Raw genomic sequence first — 22,624 nt, 5'->3', positions numbered from 1 at the left:
AGGGAGATAGGAGATGAATCTCTACGACCGATAACAGAGAACCCATGAAATAGACCCCCGTTAGGGAAATCATCGTATTCAAAAAGTGATACTCCCTTCACGTCCCTCTGACATTCGCTGTACTCTGAGAGGAATCGGGCTTCAACAATGCTGAGAAGCACATATCAACGTAGAAATCTTAACACAAACTTACTTCACCACCTCCATAGGAGGCAAAGTTTGTAAAACTGAATTGTGGGTGTGGTGAGGGGTGTATTTATAGGCATTTTGAGGTTTGGGAAACTTTGCCCCTCCTGGTAGGATTGTATATCCCATATGTCACTAGCTCATGGACTCTTGCCAATTACATGAAAGAAATGTAAACTTTCATGAATAAAAGTGCACCTGTTTTTAATAGTATTTTTAAAAACCGGGCACTCATTTTTCGAAAGTTTACCTTCACTTTAACTTCTCCGCCACCTCTGAGGCTGCGGACATCAATCCGCCCGATCGCACACGATCGGGTTGATTGACGCCCCCTTCTAGCGGCCGATTGCCTGTGAATCTGCAGGGGGAGGCATTGCACAAGCAGTTCACCAGAACTGCTTGTGCAATGTTAAATGCCGACAGCGTATGCTGTCGCCATTCAGCAATGTCTGGCGGACATGATGTCCTAAATTTAGAAACTCACAGCTCAATTTTTGGCACTGTCAAGATAATTAGCTCAGCGAAACAGCTTGTAAATACATTTAACCCCAGTCTATGGTGGGATAACAGACTACTTCTGTATGTATGTCACTTTAAGTGTTGTAAGCTCACAGGAACTGTGATTCATAAACTCAGTCTCGCACTCTGAGGGCACTTGGCACAACTTAAATTGATCAATCTCCCAGTAGTGCATTTCAGCTCCTTCAACAAATAATACCTTTGCAGCAAATTTGATAATAGAAGTAAATTGGAAAGATGTTTAAAATGGTATGCTCTATCTGAATCATGAAAGAAAAAAAATGGGCTTCATATCCCTTGAAATAATGTTCCTGTTGAATTATATTTGTGCATATTAATATCCTAATATATGACAAGTGATTATTATTGTTTTCCACTCCTGAAATAAAATAAACACCCCAAGTGAGATCAAGATTTTTCAATGAGATTTTTTCTTATTGATATAGCAATGGACCACATAGACTTGGAAAGGCTAGAATTAACATCTCATTTTTCCTTATTAAATCTGGCTCACTGTTTCAAATTCTCTAAAGACAACAGTGTAATCTCCATATTTTATTTTTTCTACATTGTTGCACACACATTTGTTGGTTCACTTTTATCTGAAAAACACATGTGCAAGGATTATTTGTGGTTTGCCTCTGGGGAATTTTTCATACATCAGTACCCAGATCTTTTAGTCTCACTTCTTACTTTTTATGAATGAATACAATTTGTGTGTTTACTGGAATGTTGGATTTTCTAATTTTGTTTATGAAATATCCTTGCTAGAGTGGTCATAAGTCAACCATGTAACAAAGTTAGAAAAAAATAATCAGATGATAAAAAGATCTTAAGACATCACTGTTTCAAAATATTTTTTTAATTACAAAATAATAAACATGATTAAAGTGCTTTAAAAACTACTATAAAAATAATCACAACAATGGCTGCATACTATTTTAATATATATATAAATTAACATCAAATAAATATTAAAATTAGTACAATTTCATTACATATTTTTAGAAATCCAATGATTTAACCAACTGTACAAAAACAATTTATTAAAAGACAGGAAACTCTTTTCACTACTGCCAAACAGGAGCATGGCAACAGATGACATCACAAGATTAAAATAATAACCAATAAAAAAAATACCATGCTGTATAAAGAAAGTAACAGCTCTCCCCTACTCATATTTATTGTATTTGATCAGCACTCACTGCATTCTGAGCAGTTCATTTAGTAGTCCATTCACCTCACAGTTCACCCAATTATTCATTATATATATATATATATATATATATATATATACACACATACACAGTATATATATTTTTTTTATTAATTTGAGCCTGACAGTGTTTGATTTTGTAAAGACATAAAAGTCAAGCACTTTGTGGCAAGTTTTGCATACACACATTCCCATCTGGCAGACCCAAGGTGGTTGTAGTGGGGGGACAAACAGGGCAATTTCCCTACCCCTGACAACAAGGAACAGACTGGCTTTGTCCTATTTATAATCTCTGACCATGAGCAAATAATTTAGCAGGAAATGTATTGGTTGCTCTTAAATAGCAAAGCGAAAATTGAGCTTTCTGTAGTCTCTATCCTGCAATACAATATTAGCCTTCTGGCTTGGGTAGTCATCTGCTTCTACTCTAGATTCTTAGATGACTCGAAAAGTAAATCTCAGTAAAAACTGCTTGAAGTATTCTTCTACTGTTCCTTAGCAATAGCTTTTTGTTTGATGTGTGATATTTCATGTATTGGGCAAAATAATCCCAACTTTAGATATTAATGCAGGAACCCCCACTAGCAATACTCTCGAAAAGATAGGTAAATTGATGCTCAACAAATTTTGGACATGATTTCACCTTTACCTCTTAACAACCTCAGGAACATCTATGAATATAAGGCATTCATTCTATTCTAGAATTCCAGCAAACCCATCACATATTACTTCAGGATTGACTTCTGGTTAATGCCAGATTAGAAAATTAGTAGTTTGTATGTCTTTCAGAGGAGGCAAACAAATTACTTTTTTTTTTTATTTTTTTATTCTTGAGACATGGAGGCCCATTTATCAAGCTCCGTATGGAGCTTGTGGTACCGTGTTTCTGGCGAGTCTTCAGACTCACCAGAAACGCAAGTTATGGACCAGCGGTCTAAAGACCGCTGCTCCATAACCCTGTCCGCCTGCTCTGAGCAGGCGGGCAGAGATCACCACAATTCAACCCGATCGAGTACGATCGGGTTGATTGACACCTCCCTGCTGGTGGATGATTGGCCGCGAGTCTGCAGGGGGCGGCGTTGCACCAGCAGCTCACAAGAGCTGCTGGTGCAATGCTGAATACGGAGAGCGTATTGCTCTCCGCATTCAGCGATGTCTGTCGGACCTGATCCACACTGTCGGATCAGGTCCGACAGACATTTGGTAAATAGGCCTCATGGTCTTTTTATATATAGTTTGGTCTCAATGGCTATGTTAGTGCTTGGAACAAGATAAGGATAATTTTACAGACCTACTGTAGGGTTTATTGGTCAGTCACAGCAACTCCTTTTTTTCATTGACAATTTTTCACTACACAGATACACTCAGCTCTGTGATGACAGACTTGTTTTGTCATTTTTAAATGTACTGTAATTCTCTCACACAAATATTTGGCAAAGTTAAATACATTTCTTTTCCTCATTTCCTTCATTTGGATCTCTGTTCTTCCCAAACTGGATATAGTTGTGATTTACTATACTCTGAATGTTGCCAGTGACAATATGTACAAATATATGTTATTTCCATATTTCATATCCTTCTTATGTAGTTAAATCATAATACTGTCTTCTTGGGCACAGTGACTGATATCCTTTGGAGTGGCTAACCCATCACTTGATGCTTCAACCTCTGAAGGTTATTTCTCTGGGGATTTTCTACAGGAAATCCTTAACGTGGCAGACTGCTCTGCCAATTCTACTTTAAATCTGTACAATTGAAGCCTCATTTTTCTGTCTTTTTTTAAAAAAATGTATCTATTGTTGGAATGCAGTTTTTCTTTAGTATATACATTTCAATGTTTTTTTTGTTTTTTGTAGTCTGGCTATATAGAAGTTGGACCTACAGATGAACTGTTACTGCTTTATACACTGATGGTGTTTTTTTCCTCTTATAATCATTTCGTGTGCCACTAATTGGAAATTAGTGAAGAATTTTCGATAAAATATTTGCTTCATCCCTTTAAAAATCCTGATCAACAATAAAGCTTTATTTGCTAAAATAAAGCTAAACAAAAACCTTGAAATCCTTCTGTAACGTGTTACTACTTTGTATCTGTAATTGTGAATATCTACTAAAATAGTCCTTCATACAAAATATAGATATAAAAAGGGTGATCTGAAAGTGCATTATACTTTTATAATTATAGACACACCACTTAAAATTACATCTTTTTGTTAAATCAGGTTTGCAAATTGATTTGTGCATAGATAAGTTAGCTGAAACAAACTTCAAGTTCAAAATGAAGGTAAAATAACAACATTATTTAAAATAAAATGTCCCTATTGGTCATTCGATTTAATGTTGCTTGACATGATTCCTTATTATGACGTCTACTCTAGGATTAACCTAAAGCTCTACTCGTTTAAATAGAAAGTGCACTCATTTATAATTTTGGCTGTTGGAGATCCCTTAAATTAAAAGAAATCATACAGCAACAATGGCACTAAACTTCAAAGAACTTGAGGTTACTTTGTCTGAGGTCACATGGCCATGTCAACTTCCAAGAATCTAGAGGAAGTTTCTACATAGGTGGTAGTAAACCTACTCCATATCCAAACGCATCAAAATGAAAGCAATTTGAGCAATTTGTGTGTGTGTCATATAACTTAGGTATCTGGTTCAAATGCAATATTTGTTTTCCCAGCAGAATTGATATGTTTAAGTTTTTTCTTCCTTTTGGGTTTTACACTAAACTCTGGTCTTGCTTGTAGCCCCCATTCATTCAAAGCTGAGCTTGTAGAGGTAGAGGGTTGAATGCCAGCAGACAAATTTGAGTCTGACCTAATCAAATTAGATTCATCAAAGTGAAGCGTTTTCAGTTTTCTTCCACTGTAAGACAAAAGCAATTTTCATAACATTTTTATTTGTTTGTACACAATGAAACCTACTAAATACTTGACATCCAAAAGTTTAGAAATAAGAGCACCTTATTTCTATTAATGAAGGTGCAGTAGTCAGTCAGCAGGAACACACAACAAATTGGAAGCACAAACACATTTATTGGGGGGTTAAAAACAAGTGAATCCTGGAGCAAAAAAAAAAAAATTGCTAAGATATTGGGGCCAATTTATCAAGCTTCGCGTGGAGCTTGATGTCCCTGTTTCTGTGCGAGCCTTCAGGCTCACCGGAAACAGAAGTTATGAAGCAGCGGTCTAAAGAGCACTGCTCCATAACCTGTCCGCCTGCTCTGAGGCCGCAGACAGAAATCAACCCAATCTCATACGATCGGGTTGATTGACACCCCCTGCTAGCGGCCAATAGGCCGTGAATCTGCAGGGGGCGGCATTGCACCAGCAGTTCACAAGAACTGCTGGTGCAATGATAAATGCCGACAGAATGCTGTCTGCATTTATTGATGTACGGCGGACATGATACGCTACATTGTATCATGTCCGCTCGCACTATGATAAATCTACCCTATTATATAAAGTTATTATTATTATTAAGTTCTTTTTATTTATTGAATATGCTGCAGGTGTTTTCATATTCGAGTTAACATTCATGTAAAAATTAAATTAAAGGGACATTAAACTTAAAATCAAATTATTGATAAAACATTAAAGGTCATATTACAAGTGGAGCACTATTTAGCACTTCCGCTAGAGCGCTAGAAGTAAACTTTTTGCGCATGTCAGATTGCGCTGGTATTATGATATGAAAGTAAAAAGTTATCACGCTCGTGCTAACCCGACAGACGCAAACAGCTTACTTCTAGCGCAATTAGACTGTTGCGCAGAAGATAACCTATTCCCCCACAGAAGTCAATGATGAAAAAAAGTGTGAAAAAAACACCCGCGTGCTAACTCGCGTGCTAACCTGAACTCATATACGCTTATCTGACATGAAAATATGAATATTTCACATGGTACAATATATATAATGATTATAAATAGGTATATATATATATATATATATATATATATATATATGGGATGAAAGAGAAAATTCTCAAAAGTAAATGGGCGCACTGCTAAACAATTATGAATAATGTAATAGTAATAAACAAAGTTCAAAGAACCAATTGGTTGGTACAGTTTAGTTCTTTCCCAGTAAAGTTCTGGTATAGGGTAAGTGATAGCGCTTACCAGAGCCAACCTCAATCCTATGAGGTAAGTGATCAGCAATGGGGTAAAGATGATCCCTTTGGGACTGTGTGCTCTCGTAGAAATCTTTAGGTATCTGTTGCTTTCTTGTTAATGGAGATCCTGGACTCTCTTGTGTTTGCAAGAATGATTCTTTGGTTCTCTTTATGGTAATAGCTGGAGTACTGGAGGTTGTTCCTGGAACTTGTTGATGGAATGGAAATCTTGGACTCTCAATGGATTCCTTCTTCTTTCAGAAGCCTGGATGTCCAATTTTCTCATAAAAGGATAGAAAAAGAGAAAAACAACATAGAGTAGTACTGCAAAATGATATAAGCAGAAACTAAATGTATGTCCTGGTGTGGAGTAAGTATATTGCGCTTACCAGAGCAAACCTCAATCCTATGAGGTAAGTGATCAGCAAGGTGTTAGAGATGGTGTTTAAGATGTTTCAAGCAAAACCTGGTCTCTTTTCATCTGGGGGAATGGTAATCCTGGACTCTCTAATTGGAGTAGGAACGGTCCTTTGGTCCACTCGTTGTAGATATTGTACAAGAGTGTCTTGGGTATCTTATATCAGAATGAAATCCTGGGCTCTCTATGTATTTATTCTCTCTTTTGGGATGTCGCTTGTCCTCATGAGAGATAAGTTATAGAAAACAAAAGGGCAGAGACATGGACATAGTGTGATACCGTAAAATAAAAATAACTGTTTATTACAGATAGATAATAAATACTAAAAAGGTATTGACATTAGAAACCTTTATGACTTGAAATTAGGTTTAAAAAGCAATGGCATTCAAATACCCTGGAAAACACTCTATGTTCCGGGATAGGCTGCAAATAAATGTGTTTTAGAACAGCAAAAAATAGTTGTTCAGCTGAAATGTCATGCTGCTAAAACAAAAGGTGACAGAAATAAGCAGCCGTTGGTAAATCTGTGCGATTCAACAATGGCAGATACCAGATATTCCTGATACAATACCGGTGGTAAGTGAAAGGAATGTGGAATAAATAATTGAGGATGCCGATTCTAGCAGGACCTGTCAGCCCACTGTGTAGTAAGTAATCCTTACGCGTTTCGAAGTAATAACGATACTTCTTCTTCAGAGGAAAAAAGTGTTCTGACAGGCATCGGCATTTTCCCGGGTTAAAAAGGGACCGCAAAGTGGGCGTGAGGTTCAGGCCTGCTAGAATGTACGGCTGGGCGTGCGTGTGACGTTTGCGTAGTTACGTGACTTGCGCATGTAAATTGTAACTCGACTGGTTGCTATAGCAACATTGGGACGCTAAAGCGGATGTGTAAGCAGTAAAAGTTATAATATGGCGAAAAGCCATGGAATACACCCAGATATTTAACTAAGACCCAAAGTTTTGTAAGATGCTTGCCTTGACATTTTTGTTAGAAACGGTCATAGGGAAAAAAAAGGCACTCGGATCGGACAATAATTAATACATGTATATAGAGAATAACAGTTTACTGCTAAATGGCCTATCGTGTACTAAAGGGCTGGATCTGTTTTTTGTTTAGTACTTAAGTGTTGTGATTATATAAAAAGGTATATGGTGGTCTGTAAGCATAATATTAGACTTGAGTCATGAAGGTTTAAGTAATCTAATTATAGGTATTGTAAGATTCTCATTAGTTAATACGCATACAAACCTAATGCATTTTAAAAGATGTATTTAAAAAAAGAGAGATATATATACATAAAGAAACATCGATATCAGCTAATGGATAGGGATTGTTATTGGTCCCAATCAGTTAAGAGTTAGGGGACCCTTAGGATATGCCATTTTGATTATAATAATACTAATTTGTCTACCTAATTTAGATTTTAGGACATTATGAGTGATAGAATTCTATGTATGTGTACATTTATTAGTGTACTGTATAAAGATGTTTGTGATTGTGTGGAGATTGTATTTTCAGCAAAAATCAGACGGTTTAGAGGAAGGCTGCGAGATCTATATCCTCGTTTAGCCCCATGGGGGTCATGGTACCCATATTGTGTATCCAATATGTTTCTTGTTGACGTAATTTTAGGAACCTGTCTCCTCCTCTTTTGGGAACTGATACTTGTTCTAAAATAGTTCCTTTTAATAATGTTTGATCTTGGTTATGAATTTTTTTGAAATGTCGAGAGACACTATGCTCTTTGTAGCCTGCCTCTATGTTCTTTAAATGTTCTAATAGTCGTACCTTATATGGGCGTTTTGTGCGGCCTATGTATTGTAGTTTGCATGGGCATTCAAGAAGGTAAACCACAAATGTACTTTTGCAGTTGGTTAAAGTGTTGACTTCGCAGGTTTTGTTAGGGTATGTTTTTGAATGTATTATTTTAGTTGGTTTCTTTCCTCCATAGGCATGCTCACAGCCTTTGCAATTCGCCCTATTGCACTTAAAAAATCCCTTGGTATTAGAGGTTAGCCAGTTCGTTTTGGACTGTGTTGTTTTTAGTTGACTGGGCGCTAGGATTTGTTTCAAACATTTATTCTTTCTGAACGTGATTTTGGGCGCTTTGCCTATACTGTTTTTAAGAAATTTATCCTGTTCGAGTATAGGCCAATATTTTTTGAGAATTTTCTTAATTTCAGGTGCTGCTTCATTATAAGTTGTTACCATTCCTAATTTTTTGTTGTTATTTTCAGTAGATTTGTGACCTTTTTCTTTATTTGTAGTAAGAAGTTGTTTTCTATCTATTTTTTGAACTTTTTTGAAGGAATTGTCTATTAGTTTTTTAGGATAGCTTTTTTCTACTAGTTTTTCTTTGAGTAATTTGGCTTCTTTAATGAAGTCTTTGTCTTTTGTACAATTTCTTTTGAGCCGCTGGAATTGTCCGTATGGGATGTTTTGGATCCAGGGCTTGTAGTGACCACTATCTGCACGAAGATATCCATTACAGTCAGTGCTTTTTCGGTATAATTTAGTACATATATCAGTGTTTTCATGAAAAAGAATTAAATCTAGGAACTCTATGGACTTCTGTTCAATTTTTGATGTAAATTGGAGATTAAAAGTATTGGTGTTTATGTGTTGGATAAATTTTGTGATGGTTGTTTCATCCCCTTCCCAAATTAATATGATGTCGTCAATATATCTGCCCCACCAGATGATGTTTTTGTGAAAGGGATTATTGCAGTATATATTAGACTCTTCCCAGAGACCCATATATAAATTGGCGTAGCTGGGTGCCATGGTTGTACCCATGGCTGTTCCGCTTATCTGTAAATAATATGAACCATTGAACTCAAAATAGTTTTTTTCCAACACAAATCTAATGCATTCAGTTATGAAATCTTGGTGGTTAGTCTGTAATTCTGTTTTTTTAAGAATTTGTTTCATTGCTGCAATCCCACTTTCGTGGGGGATGCTGGTATATAAAGAGGAGACATCTAGTGTAATCCATTTATAGTTTTCTCTCCATTTGATATTTGTAATTTTACTTATGGTGTCTACAGAATCCCTGAGATATGATTTTAGCTTGGGAACTAAAGGTTTGAGGAAAAAGTCCACATATTCCGAAATTCTAGCTGTGAGAGAATCGATGCCAGATACTATCGGGCGACCGGGGGGGTTAGCTAGGCTTTTATGGATTTTTGGGAGGTGGTAGAAGATGGCAGTTTTAGGATATAGATGTGTAAGATATTTAAGTTCATTTGGGTTGAGTAAATTGAGATGTTGCGCAGTATCGATCAGTGAGTTATATTGTTTTTGAAAGGTTGTGATAGGACTACCTTGTAATTTTTTATAGGTTTCTGGGTCATTTAATAGTCTATTTGCCTCCTTAAGATATTCTGTCCTGTTCTGTATTACCAGACCACCTCCCTTATCTGCTTCTCTAAGGATAATGTCGTCCATTTCTTTAATGGACAGTAAGGCATTTTTTTCCTGTTTAGTTAAATTATCTTTTTTGATTGAATAATTTTGGCAGAGATCTTGTAGATCTTTTTGTACAAGCTCACTGAAAGTGGGGATAGCGTTCCCCTTCGATTGTGTGGGGAAAAAAATGGAGGATGGTTTTAAATTTGAATATTTACAGGTATTAGTATTTAGTTGTGATTCATTGTCATTATCATTGTATAATTCTTCCAGAGTGTTAAGTAAATCTAAATCAGTATTGGAGAAGTTCTTCAAGAAATCATTATTATCTTGTGATTTAAGTTTCTCAAAGTGTCTACATAGGGTCAATTTCCTAATAAATTTATTGAAATCAATGAATAAATTAAATGGATTAGGTCCCTTTACAGGTGCGAAATTTAGGCCTTTGGAGAGTATATTTAATTCTATATCAGTAAAGCTGTGTGTAGATAGATTGAAGATTTTTAATAATGGTTCTCTTGTTTGCCCCTCTTTGGGGTCCTTGGTTCTTCCATTTCTTCTATCTCCCACCAGTCTTCCTCCCCTTCTGCCTCTTCTACACCTTTTCTTTTTCTTTTTCTTTTTCTTGGGTTCCCCATTGCCCATTCTGGTCTTAAGTTTACATCTGGTGTATTTCTTTGTAAGTTTGTATGTAATTCTATCTCTGTAGTATTCTCTGTATAGGAATATCTCTTTAAAAATACATAGAACATATTCTGTTATGTGCAGAACTTTGGAATGTGAAATATTTAAAATAAATACACGCTATAACACTTTATTTATTTTTTCATCTACTTAATTGCAAATGGTTACAAAGCACACATATATATATATATATATATATATATATATATATATATATATATATATATATATATATATATGTCTATATATGTGTTCATATGTGTTTATATATATATATATATTTATATATGGTATATATATATATATATATATATATATAAAACATAATTTATGTAAGAACTTACCTGATAAATTAATTTCTTTCATGGTGGCAAGAGTCCATGAGCTAGTGACGTATGGGATATGTATTCCTACTAGGAGGGGGCAAAGTTTCCCAAACCTCAAATGCCTATAAATACACCTCCCACCTCACTCATACCTCAGTTTAACCTATAGCCAAGTTAGTGAGGTGTGAAAGAAGTAAAAGTATAAAAAAGAGGAACAGGATAAAGTGCTTTATATATATAAAAAAACATAATCCCCAAAAAATTGGGTGGGACTCATGGTCTCTTGCCACCATGAAAGAAATTAATTTATCAGGTAAGTTCTTACATAAATTATGTTTTCTTTCATATAGGTGGCAAGAGTCCATGAGCTAGTGACGTATGGGATATAATACGCAAGATGTGGAAGTCCACGAGACACTAGAGAGAGGGATAAAATAAAAACAGCTATTTCTGCTGAGAAATTAAATCCAAAAATAATTGTTTTCTTAAAAAAAAAATTAAAACTCAAATCATAGGCACTAGAATCATAGACACTAGAATCAAACTGAGACAGCTACCTGAAGAACCTTTCTACCAAAGGCTGCTTCCGAAGAAGCAAACACATCAAAATGGTAAAATTTTGTAACTGTATGCAAATAAGTTGCTGCTTTGCAAATTTGATCGACTGAAGCTTCATTCTTGAAAGCCCAAGATGTGGCAACTGTTCTAGTAGAATGAGCTGAAATTTCGCTGTGGCGAAGACTGTCCAGCCTCCAAATAAGCTTTGTGAATCAAAAGCTTCAACCAAGATGCCAAGGAAATGGCAGAGGCTTTCTGACCTTTTCTGGAACCAGAAAAAAATAACAAATAGACTAGAAGCCTTTCTGAAATATTTAGTAGCCTCAACATAATATTTCAAAGCTCTTACCACATCTAAAGAATGTAAAGACATTTCAAGAGTATTATTAGGATTAGGACACAAGGAACAATAATTTCCCTATTGATGTTGTTAGAATTCACAACTTTAGGTAAAAATTTAAACGAAGTCCACAAAACAGCATAATCTGGATTAAAAATCAGATAAGGAGACTCACAAGAGAGAGCAGACAATTCAGAAACTCTTCTAGCAGAAGAGATAGCCAAAAGAAATAACACTTTCCAAGAAAGTAGTTTAATATCCAAAAAATGCATATGCTCCAAAAGAGGAGCCTGCAAAATCTTTAAAACCAAATTGAGACTCCAAGGAGGAGAAAATGATTTAATAACAGGTTTGATACGAATCAAAGCCTGAACAAAACAGTGAATATCAGGAAGCTTAGCAATTCTTCTATGAAATAAGACAGAAAGAGCAGAGCTTTGTCCTTTCAAAGTATTTGCAGACAAACCTTTATTCAAACCACCCTGAAGAAACTGTAGAATCCTAGGAATTCTAAAAGAATGCCAAGAATAATCATGAGTGGAACACCATAAAATATAGGTTTTCCAAACCCTATGATAAATCTTCCAGAGAAACCTCTATGACTAAGAACTAAGCATTCAATTTCCATGACTTCAGATTTAGAGATCCTAATGGAAAACTGGGATTTGAGACAGGTCTGGTCTTATAGGAAGTGACCAAGGCTGGCAACTGGACATTCGGACAAGGTCCGCATACCAAAACCTATGAGGCCATGATGGTGCTATCAGAAACACATAAGATTGTTCCATTATGATCTTGGAGATCACCTTTGGAAGAAGAACCAGAAGCGGAAAAATGTAAGCAGGTTGGTAAAACCAGGGAACTGCTAGAGCAACCATCATTTCCGCCTGAGGATCCCTGGACCTGGAAAGGTATCTGGGAAGTTTCTTGTTCAGACGAGAGGCCATCAGATCTATTTCTGGAAGACCCCACATCTGTACAAGTTGAAAAAACACATCTGGATGGAGAGACCACTCCCCCAGGTGTAGAGAATGACAACTGAGATAATCCAATTGTCTACACCTGGGATATGAATCGCAGAGATTTGACGAGAGTTGGATTCCACCAAAGAAAGTATCAGAGAAACTTCTTTCATTGCTAAAGAACTGCGAGTCCCCCCTTGATGATTGACATATGCTACTGTTGTGATATTGTCTGTTTGAAAACGAATGTAAAGTTCTCTCTTCAATAGAGGCCAAGCCTGAAGAGCCCTAATATATTGATTGGTAACCTCGCCATTTGAGGATTCCAAACCCCTTGTGCTGTCAGAGACCCCCAGACAGCTCCACAACCTGTAAGACTTGCATCTGTTGTGATCACAGTCCAGGAAGGACAAAAAAAGGAGGCCCCTTGAATAATAAGGTGATGGTTTAACCACAAAGTCAGAGAGAGCTGACTGTTGGGATTTAAGTATATCAACTGTGATATCTGAGTATAATCCCTGCACCACTGGTGCAACATGCAAAGCTGTAGAGGTCTCATATGAAAACGAGCAAAGGGGATTGTGTCTGATGCTGCAATCATGAGACTTAAAACTTCCATGCACATAGCCACTGAAGAGAATGATAAGAGACAGAAGGTTGAGACAAGCTAAGAGCAATTTCATTCGTCTCTTGTCTGTTAGAGAAAAAATCATGGACACTTAATCTATCTGGAAACCTAAGAAGGTGACCTTTGTCTGAGGAATTAAGAAACTCTTTGGTAAATTGATCCTCCAACCATGTCTTTGAAGAAACAACATTAGTTGTTTCGTGTGAGATTCTGCTAATGAAAAGATAGAGCTAGTACCAAGATATTGTCCAAATAAGGAAACACAGCAATACCCTGCTCTCTGATTACAGATAGAAGGGCACCGAGAACCTTTGAGAAAATTCTTGGTGCTGTTGCTAGGCCAAATGGAAGAGCGACAAATTGGTAATGCTTGTCTAGAAAAGAGAATCTCAGAAAATGATAGTGGTCTGGATGAATCGGAATGTGAAGATAAGCGTCCTGTAAGTCTATTGTGGATATGAAATTACCTTGCTGAACAAAAGGCAGAATAGTCCTTATAGTCACTATCTTGAAAGTTGGGACTCTTACAAAACGATTTCAAGTTTTCAGATCCAGGATTGGTCTGAAAGAATCTTCCTTCTTTGAGACAATGAATAGATTTGAATAGAAACCCAATCCCTGTTCCTGTTGAGGAACTGGTACAATCACCCTTGAAAGCTCTAGTCTGAAACACACTTCAGAAAAACCTGAGCCTTCACAGGGTTTGTTGGAACATGAGTAAGAAAGAATCTTCCCATGGAAGGTCTTATTCTGAAACCTATTCGATACCCTTGAGAAACAATATTCTAAATCCACTGATTTTTGGACAGAATCTGTCCAAATGTCTTGAAATACCTTTAGTCTGCTCCCCACCAGAAGAGCTGGTTTGAGGGCCGCACCTTCATGCAGTCTTAGGGGCTGGATTTGGTTTCTTATAAGGCTTGGATTTATTCCAATTCGAGCCAGAGGCTTTAGGGGAAGGAGAGGTTTTCTGTTCTGATGAAAGGAACGAAAATGATTGGGAGCTTTAAATTTACCCTTATCTAGTGTAGATAATAGAATCCAATTGAGAACCAAACAAATTATTACCCTGAAAAGATAGAGATAATAATCTAGATTTAGACACCATGTCAGCATTAAGCCATAAAGCTCTTCTAGTTAGAATAGCTAAAGACATAGATTTGACATTAATCTTAATGATATCAAATATAGCATCACAAATGAAAACATAAATTATGCTTACTTGATAATTTCATTTCCTTCTGTATGAGGAGAGTCCACTGCATCATTCCTTGCTGTTAGGAAATACTGAACCTGGCCACCAGGAGGAGACAAAGATACTCCCCCCACTTCCCTCATATCCCAGTCATTCTGCCAAGGGAACAAGGAACAGTAGGAGAAATATCATGGTATAAATGGTGCCGGAAGAGAAAAACAAATTTTGGTCCGCCCATCGGAGTATACGGGCAGGGGCCATGGACTCTCCTCACACAGAAGGAAATGAAATTATCAGGTAAGCATAATTTATGTGTTCCTTCTCAATATGAGGAGAGTCCACGGCATTATTCCTTACTGTTGGGAAAACTATACTCAAGCTCTACAGGACACTGAATGATAACGGGAGGGGTAAAGGAAAGGCGGACCCTAATCTGAGGGCACCACAGCCTGTAAAACCTTTCTCCCAAAAGATGCTTCAGCCAAAGCAAAATCGTCAAATTTGTAGAATTTTGAAAAAGTAAGTAAGGAGGACCAGGTAGCAACCTTACAAATCTGATCCATAGAGGCCTTGTTTTTAAAGGCCCAAGAGGAAGTCACCGCTCTAGTGGAATGAGCCATAAACCTCTGAGGAGGTTTAAGTCCCGCTGACTCGTAAGCTAACCGTATAACACTCCTCAACCAAAAAGATAAGGAAGTCAAAGAAGCCTTCAGATCCTTACGCTTCCCAGTATAGATAACAAACAAGGAAGAAGTTTGCCTAAAATCCTTAGTAGCTTGAAGATAAAACTTCAAAGCTAAAACCACATTTAGATTATGAAGTAAACGTTCCTTCGAAGAAGAAGTATTAGGACATAAGGAAGGAACCACAGTCTCCTGATTGATGGTACGATCAGTCACCAACAAAACCCAAGCGGGTAAGTAGGACAGCCTTATCAATGTGGAACACGAGATAAGGAGGCTCACATTGCAAGGCAGCCATTTCAGAAACCTTGCGTGCAAAAAAAAAGTATTAGGACATAAGGAAGGTACCACAGTCTCCTGATTGATGGTACGATTAGTCACCAACAAAACCCAAGCGGGTATGTAGGACAGCCTTATCAGTGTGGAACACCAGATATGGAGGCTCACATTGCAAGGCAGCCATTTCAGAAACCTTGCGTGCAAAAAAAAAAAAAAAGAACCTTCCAGGAGAACAATTTGATGTCAACCGAATGCATAGGCTCACACGGACCCCGTTATAAAAACTTAAGAACAAGGTGGAGCATTAGATCTAAACACAGGTCTGATCCTAATAAGAGCCTTAACGAAAGATTGCACATCAGGGAGCTCTGCGAGCCTCTTGTGCAGCAAAACAGAAAGGGACAAAATCTGTCCCTTCAGGGAACTGGCAGAAAGGCCCTTCTCCAGACCCTCCTGGAGAAAATAAAGACTCCTGGCAGCCTTAACCTTATGCCAGGCTAAACCATGCTCTTCACACAAGAATAAGTAAGCTCTCCACACCTTATGATAGATGCAACAAATAACAGGCTTACGAGCCTGAATGAAAGTGTCAATAACCCTCTCAGAGAAACCTCTCTTGGCTAAGACTAAGCGTTCAATCTTCACACAGTCAGCCTCAGAGAATCTAGATTTTGATGAACAAAAGGATCCTGTTCCAGCAGATCCCTGCGACAAGGTAACTTCCACGGAGGAGATGAGGACATCCCCACCAGGTCCGCGAACCAGATCCTTCGCAGCCACGATGAAGCAATCAGTATCACTGACGCCTGCTCCTGCTTGATGCAGGCCACTACACGGGGAAGAGTAACAAAATCTTCAACAAAGAATAACTATGTGTTATGATCCTTTGGTATTTATGGAACACAACTGCAGATGAGGTGATAGAATGTTTGTTAGCCCGTTGCAGCTAAGAGTTGCTAGGAAATAATCTCAGAGCAACTGCTACTGAGGCTATAAAATATAATGTATTGTAGGAATTCTCCTTAACTAAGATTGCTAAGGATATCTCAATAATACCTACTAAATAAACTTCCACTAATCTCCCCACCTTAGGGAATATGACCAGTTAGCTCCCAGTAGGGGGAAATGTTCAGCTAACTCCCACTCCAAAGAAGGAATGACACTAGGCTTGTCTGCACACAGTGGTTGGTTACTGTTGGAGTTAACATGCGCTTAACACTGCGAATCTCTGTCAGACACGGATGTAGCTGAACAGTCTTGTAGGCAGAGGTGTCACAATCTGGAATGAAGAGCTGCGGTAACTCCTATTGCACAGGACTTGCACTGAACAGAATCCTGGAGGTACTCACTGTGCAAGATTCGTTCAGAGGAGAAGATGTGGTTGCGAACAGAAATGGAGAAGCAACTCCGACTTGATCAAAGAGTGAGAGACTGTATGCGGCTGTTTGTTTCAGCGTAACCACGCTCTCCCAGTTCTTCGTAGTGCAGCTGACGGCGTCAGCTGGAGATGCTGTGACAGGAAACACTTAACACTCAGCGTCTTACTGTAGCTTGAGGTGGAAGACGGTTTATACTGAAACCGATACAATGTTTCCCGAGAGGGATCAGGCTGCAGGAATATTGAATATTTGGCTAGGTTTGCTTAGAGTCTCAGGAGACGCGTCTTACTGAAGACTACATACACAAAATACTAAAGCGGGGAAGAGGGGGGGGCGTGTCCAGTTTAAATAACCTGGCTTGCAAGTTAGAGCCAGAGTTAAAGGAACAGTAGACTTGTACATAATCCTAAGAAACAGCAGAATACGTTACACATCCCGAGTTGGCGAGAAGATAATGTTTTATTAGTTTGCAGATATTCCAGGTTTTTGTGGTCTGTGTAGACCAAGATTGGATATTCGGTTCCTTCTAGTAAGTGGCGCCAATTCTCTAAAGAGTCCTTTATCACTAATAACTCATTTTCTCTGATAGGATAGTTTAATTCTGCTGGGGACATTACCCTGGAGTAGAATGCTACAGGGTGAATTGGACTCTCTGGACTTTTGCGTTGTGATAGTATGGAGTCTATGGCGTAGTCAGATGCGTCGACTTTGAGAATATATTGACTGTTTGCATCAGGAAATTGTAGAATAGGGGCTTGACAGAATCTTTCTTTCAAGGAGTCGAAAATCCCTTGTTTTTCTGAGTTCCATTTGAATGATGTTTTGATACTAGTAAGATATGTTAGAGGGTTGGTGATCTTTGAATAGTTTTTTATAAACTTCATGTAATAATTTGCGAACCCTAGGAAGCGCTGTAATTCCTTCTTGGTTGAAGGGGTTGGCCAATTACGTATGGCCTCCACCTTAGCTTGATCCATCTCAATTCCTTTGGGACTGATATGATATCCTAAAAAGGTAATTTCTGTTGTGTGAAATTGGCATTTTTCTGGTTTTGCGTAGAGATGGTGCTGTCGTAAACGTGTGAGAACCCATCTGACATGTTTTTTATGATTGTCTAAATTGTCGGAATAGATCAAGATATCATCCAAATATATCACTATGCATATATCCAGTAGGTCCCTGAATATATCATTGATAAAATGCTGGAAAGTTGCAGGGGCATTACACAACCCGAATGGCATCACGGTGTATTCATATAACCCATAACGGGTTCTGAATGCTGTGAGCCATTCGTCGCCTTCTCTAATCCTTATCAAATTGTAGGCGCCTCTGAGATCTAATTTCGTGTAGATCTGAGCGTGACTGAGTCGTTCGATGAGTTCTGGTATCAGAGGTAATGGGTATCGGTTTTTAACTGTAATCTTGTTGAGTTGCCTGTAGTCGATTATAGGTCGGAGTGACTGGTCCTTTTTCCTTACAAAGAACATTCCGGCTGCAGCAGGTGAGGTGGAGGCACGAATAAATCCTTTGCGTAGATTTTCTGTTATATAAGTTTTAAGATGTTTCAATTCAGGGTTAAACAGCGGATAGATATGTCCATATGGAATGGTGGACCCAGGTATCAACTCAATAAGGCAATCATAATGACGATGAGGTGGCAAACTCTCAGCTTCGGTCTTGCTGAAAATGTCTTGAAAATTCTGTTACTCTGTTGGTAAAGAGATTTCTGTCAGTTGACAGATTGTAGTATGAGAAAAACAAGTATTTTTACAGTATTCAGATTGGAAATCAACTTCCAAACTGCCCCAGGATATGGTGGGTTGATGGAGCTGCAGCCACTGTAACCCCAATACTATGGGGAACAGAGGTGAGGGTATAACATCAAAAGTAATGTACTCTACATGTGTGGATAGAGAGGTAACCTTGAGAGGGATAGTCTGATAGATGATGGGACCTGTATTAATTAAGGACCCATCAATAACTCTGATGGAGACGGGTTTTGCTTTTAACATAACAGGAATTTTATTAATTTTGACAAGTGTTGAATCAATGTAACAAGTATGGGCCCCGGTGTCAATGATTGTTTCACTGTGGAGATGATGGCGATCCCACCGCAAAGAGAGAATTAGTGAACAGTATGCTATTTTAGAAGTCTTTGAGGTTAAACAAGTGCCTTTTGTAATGAACTTACGTTTCTTCTGTCTCTGTAATATTGGACAGTCTTTGACAACATGTAAATTTGATGCACAGTACATGCAGAGATTATTTATTCTGCAACAATTTCTTTCCTCTGGTTGTAGGTGACCTTTGGTTTGTCTTTGGTGAACATGATTGAACCTTATACGATGACTCTGTGGCATGTCTTTCCGTTTTTCTTTCTCTTACACGCCTATCTATCTGTATACTTAACCCCTTAATGACAGAGGACTTACCAGGTACGTCATAGGAAAAACTTCCCTTAATGACAGTTGACGTACCCCCATTTCACATACCGATGCAGAAAGGGCCACTCTGTGGCCCCATCTGCATCAGCTATGTATGTGCACAAAGTAGTTGGTGGGTGGGAGCTTCTTTTTAAAATTATGCCCCTAGGTGTTGATTCCCCAACCGATCGATCTGTCCTCCTTATTTTACCCGGTGCGGCGGTTGCGGCGGGGGGGGGCGGGCCGGGTGTGCGCGCGGCAACAAAATAAAAAGATTGATGTAGATGCAGGGGCATCTCTGTTTTTTAGTAAGGGATCTGGGAAGGGGAGGGATGTAGGTTATTTAGGGGGGCCAGCTACACTACAGAAAACAAATATTTTATATTAAAAAAGTAAAAAAAAAATATTTTGGGGAGCAAATTGGGTACTGGCAGACAGCTGCCAGTACCCAAGATGGCGGCAAATAGATAGAGGGGGAGGGTTAGAAAGATGTATGGGGGGATCAGGGAGGTTGTGGGGTAAGGAGGGATCCATCACTGCAGACTGTATGACAAAAAAAAAAAAAAAATAAAAAAAAAATATTTTTATTTCAGTACTGGCAGACTTTCTGCCAGTACTTAATATGGCGGTGACAATTGTGAGGTGGGGAGGGAAGAGAGCTGTTTGAGGGGGGTCAGGGGGGGATCAGGGGGTGGGATGTGTCAGGTGGGAGGCTGATCTCTACACTAAAGCTCAAAATTAACCCCACAAGCTACCTAATTAACCCCTTAACTGCTGGGCATATTACAAGTGTGGTGTCCAGCGGTATTTAACGGCCTTATTATTACCAAAAAGCAACACCAAAGCCATATATGTCTGCTATTTCTGAACAAAGGGGATCCCAGAGAAGCATTTACAACCATTTGTGCCATAATTGCACAAGGTGCTTGTAAATAATTTCAGTGAGAAACCTAAAATTTTGAAAAATGTAAGTTTTTTTTTTAATTTGATCGTATTTGGCGGTTAAATGGTGGCATGAAATATACCAAAATGGGCCTAGATCAATAATTTGGGTTATCTACTACACTACACTAAAGCTAAAATTAAACCTAAAAGCTCCCTACAAGCTCCCTAATTAACCCCTTCACTGCTGGGCATAATACACGTGTGGTGTGCAGCGGCATTTAGCGGCCTTCTAATTACCAAAAAGCAACACCAAATCCATATAGGTCTGCTATTTCTGAACAAAGGGGATCCCAGAGAAGCATTTACAACCATGTATGCTATAATTGCATAAGTTTTTTGTAAATAAATTCAGCGAGAAACCTAAAGTTTGTGAAAAAAATTTGTGAAAAAGTCAACAATTTTTTTTATTTGATCGCATTTGGCGGTGAAATGGTGGCATGAAATATACCAAAATGGGCCTAGATAAATGCTTTGGGATGTCTTCTAAAAAAAAATATATACATGTCAATGGATATTCAGAGATTCCTGAAAGATATCAGTGTTACAATGTAACTAGCGCTAATTTTGAAAAAAAGTGGTTTGGAAATAGCAAAGTGCTACTTGTATTTATGGCCCTATAACTTGCAAAAAAAGCAAAGAACATGTAAACATTGGGTATTTCTAAACTCAGGACAAAATTTAGAAACTATTTAGAATGGGTGTATTTTGGTGGTTGTAGATGTGTAACAGCTTTTGGGGGTAAAAGTTAGAAAAAGTGTGTTTTTTTTTCAATTTTTTCCTCATATTTTATATTTTTTATAGTAAATTATAAGATATGATGAAATTAATGGTATCTTTAGAAAGTCCATTTAATGGCGAGAAAAACGGTATATAATATGTGTGGGTACAGTAAATGAGTAAGAGGAAAATTACAGCTAAACGCAAACACTGCAGAAATGTAAAAATAGCCATTGTCATTAAGGGTAAGAAAATTGAAAAATGGTCCGGTCATTAAGGGGTTAAAGAGATCAACCCTTCCAGAGTTTTGGGAAGTTCAGTGCGGGCAATTTCATCCTTTACTGTATCGGATAGCCCTAGGCGATATTGGTTCCTGGGGGCTATATTGCTCCATTCTGTATCCTTGGAGTATTGTTGGAACTCAGTGAGATACTCTTCTACGGGTCTCTTCCCTTGTTTTAAAGATCTCATCTTTGTTTCTGCTGTCAGCTGTTTATTTGTATCCTCATAGAGAATTCCCATTTGGTTGAAGAAATCCTCCAGAGATGAAAGTATTGGGTGATTCTGTTCAAAGAAAGAATCAGCCCATTTCCTGGGTTCTCCTCTCAGCTAGGATAGAACTGTGAGTACCTTGATGCGGTCGTTACAGTAGGTCTTTGGCTTGAGAGAGAATAAAAGGAGACAGGCATTTCTGAATTGATTAAATTGAGAACTATCACCTGAAAACTTATCAGGTAGACATACTTGCGGTTCAGGTGTGCTATCTTTTATATCCGCACGGAGACTATCATTTTGGAGTTGTAGCTCTCTAAGTGCTGGACTCATCTGTTCAACTTTTTGTGAAAGGGCATAAACCACCTGAGGAAGATCTGCTGGTTCCATGATAAAAGCTTTAGTATTATGTTATGATCTTTTTGTATTTATGGAACACAACTGCAGATGAGGTGATAGAATGTTTGTTAGCTTGTTGCAGCTAAGAGTTGCTAGGAAATAATCTCAGAGCAACTGCTACTGAGGCTATAAAATATAATGTATTGTAGGAATTCTCCTTAACTAAGATTGCTAAGGATATCTCAATAATACCTACTAAATAAACTTCCACTAATCTCCCCACCTTAGGGAATATGACCAGCTAGCTCCCAGTAGGGGGAAATGTCCAGCTAACTCCCACTCCAAAGAAGGAATGACACTAGGCTTGTCTGCACACAGTGGTTGGTTACTGTTGGAGTTAACTTGAGCTTAACACTGCAAATCTCTGTCAGACATGGATGTAGTTTAACAGTCTTGTAGGCAGAGGTGTCACAATCTGGAATGAAGAGCTGTGGTAACTCCTATAGCACAGGACTTGCACTTAACAGAATCCTGGATGTACTTACTGTGCAAGATTCGTTCAGAGGAGAAGATTGCGAACAGAAACGGAGAAGCAACTCCGACTTGATCAGAGAGTGAGAGACTGTATGTGGCTGTTTGTTTCAGCGTAACCACGCTCTCCCGGATCTTCGTAGTGCAGCTGACGGCATCAGCTGGAGATGCTGTGACAGGAAACGCTTAACACTCAGCGTCTTACTGTAGCTTGAGGTGGATGACGGTTTATACTGAAACCGATACAATGTTTCCCTAGAGGGATCAGGCTGCAGGAA

At 38.2% G+C, this 22,624-nt stretch overlaps 1 protein-coding gene across 1 annotated transcript in view; it reads right to left on the bottom strand.

Annotated features, from left to right (window-relative positions):
* Positions 1–1,549: 1,549 nt before the first annotated feature.
* The window catches only part of AHI1 (Abelson helper integration site 1), a 658,331-nt gene continuing 637,256 nt past the window's right edge, over positions 1,550–22,624 (bottom strand). The window contains exon 25 of the mRNA XM_053710899.1: positions 1,550–4,789. Within this exon, the coding sequence (XP_053566874.1) occupies positions 4,567–4,789 (223 nt within the window). The 3' untranslated portion in view covers positions 1,550–4,566. The remainder of the gene's footprint in view (positions 4,790–22,624) is intronic.

Source organism: Bombina bombina, chromosome 4 (assembly GCF_027579735.1).
Source record: "Bombina bombina isolate aBomBom1 chromosome 4, aBomBom1.pri, whole genome shotgun sequence".
In the NCBI taxonomy this organism is placed as follows: domain Eukaryota; kingdom Metazoa; phylum Chordata; class Amphibia; order Anura; family Bombinatoridae; genus Bombina; species Bombina bombina.
This window is presented reverse-complemented; position numbering and strand designations above follow the sequence as displayed.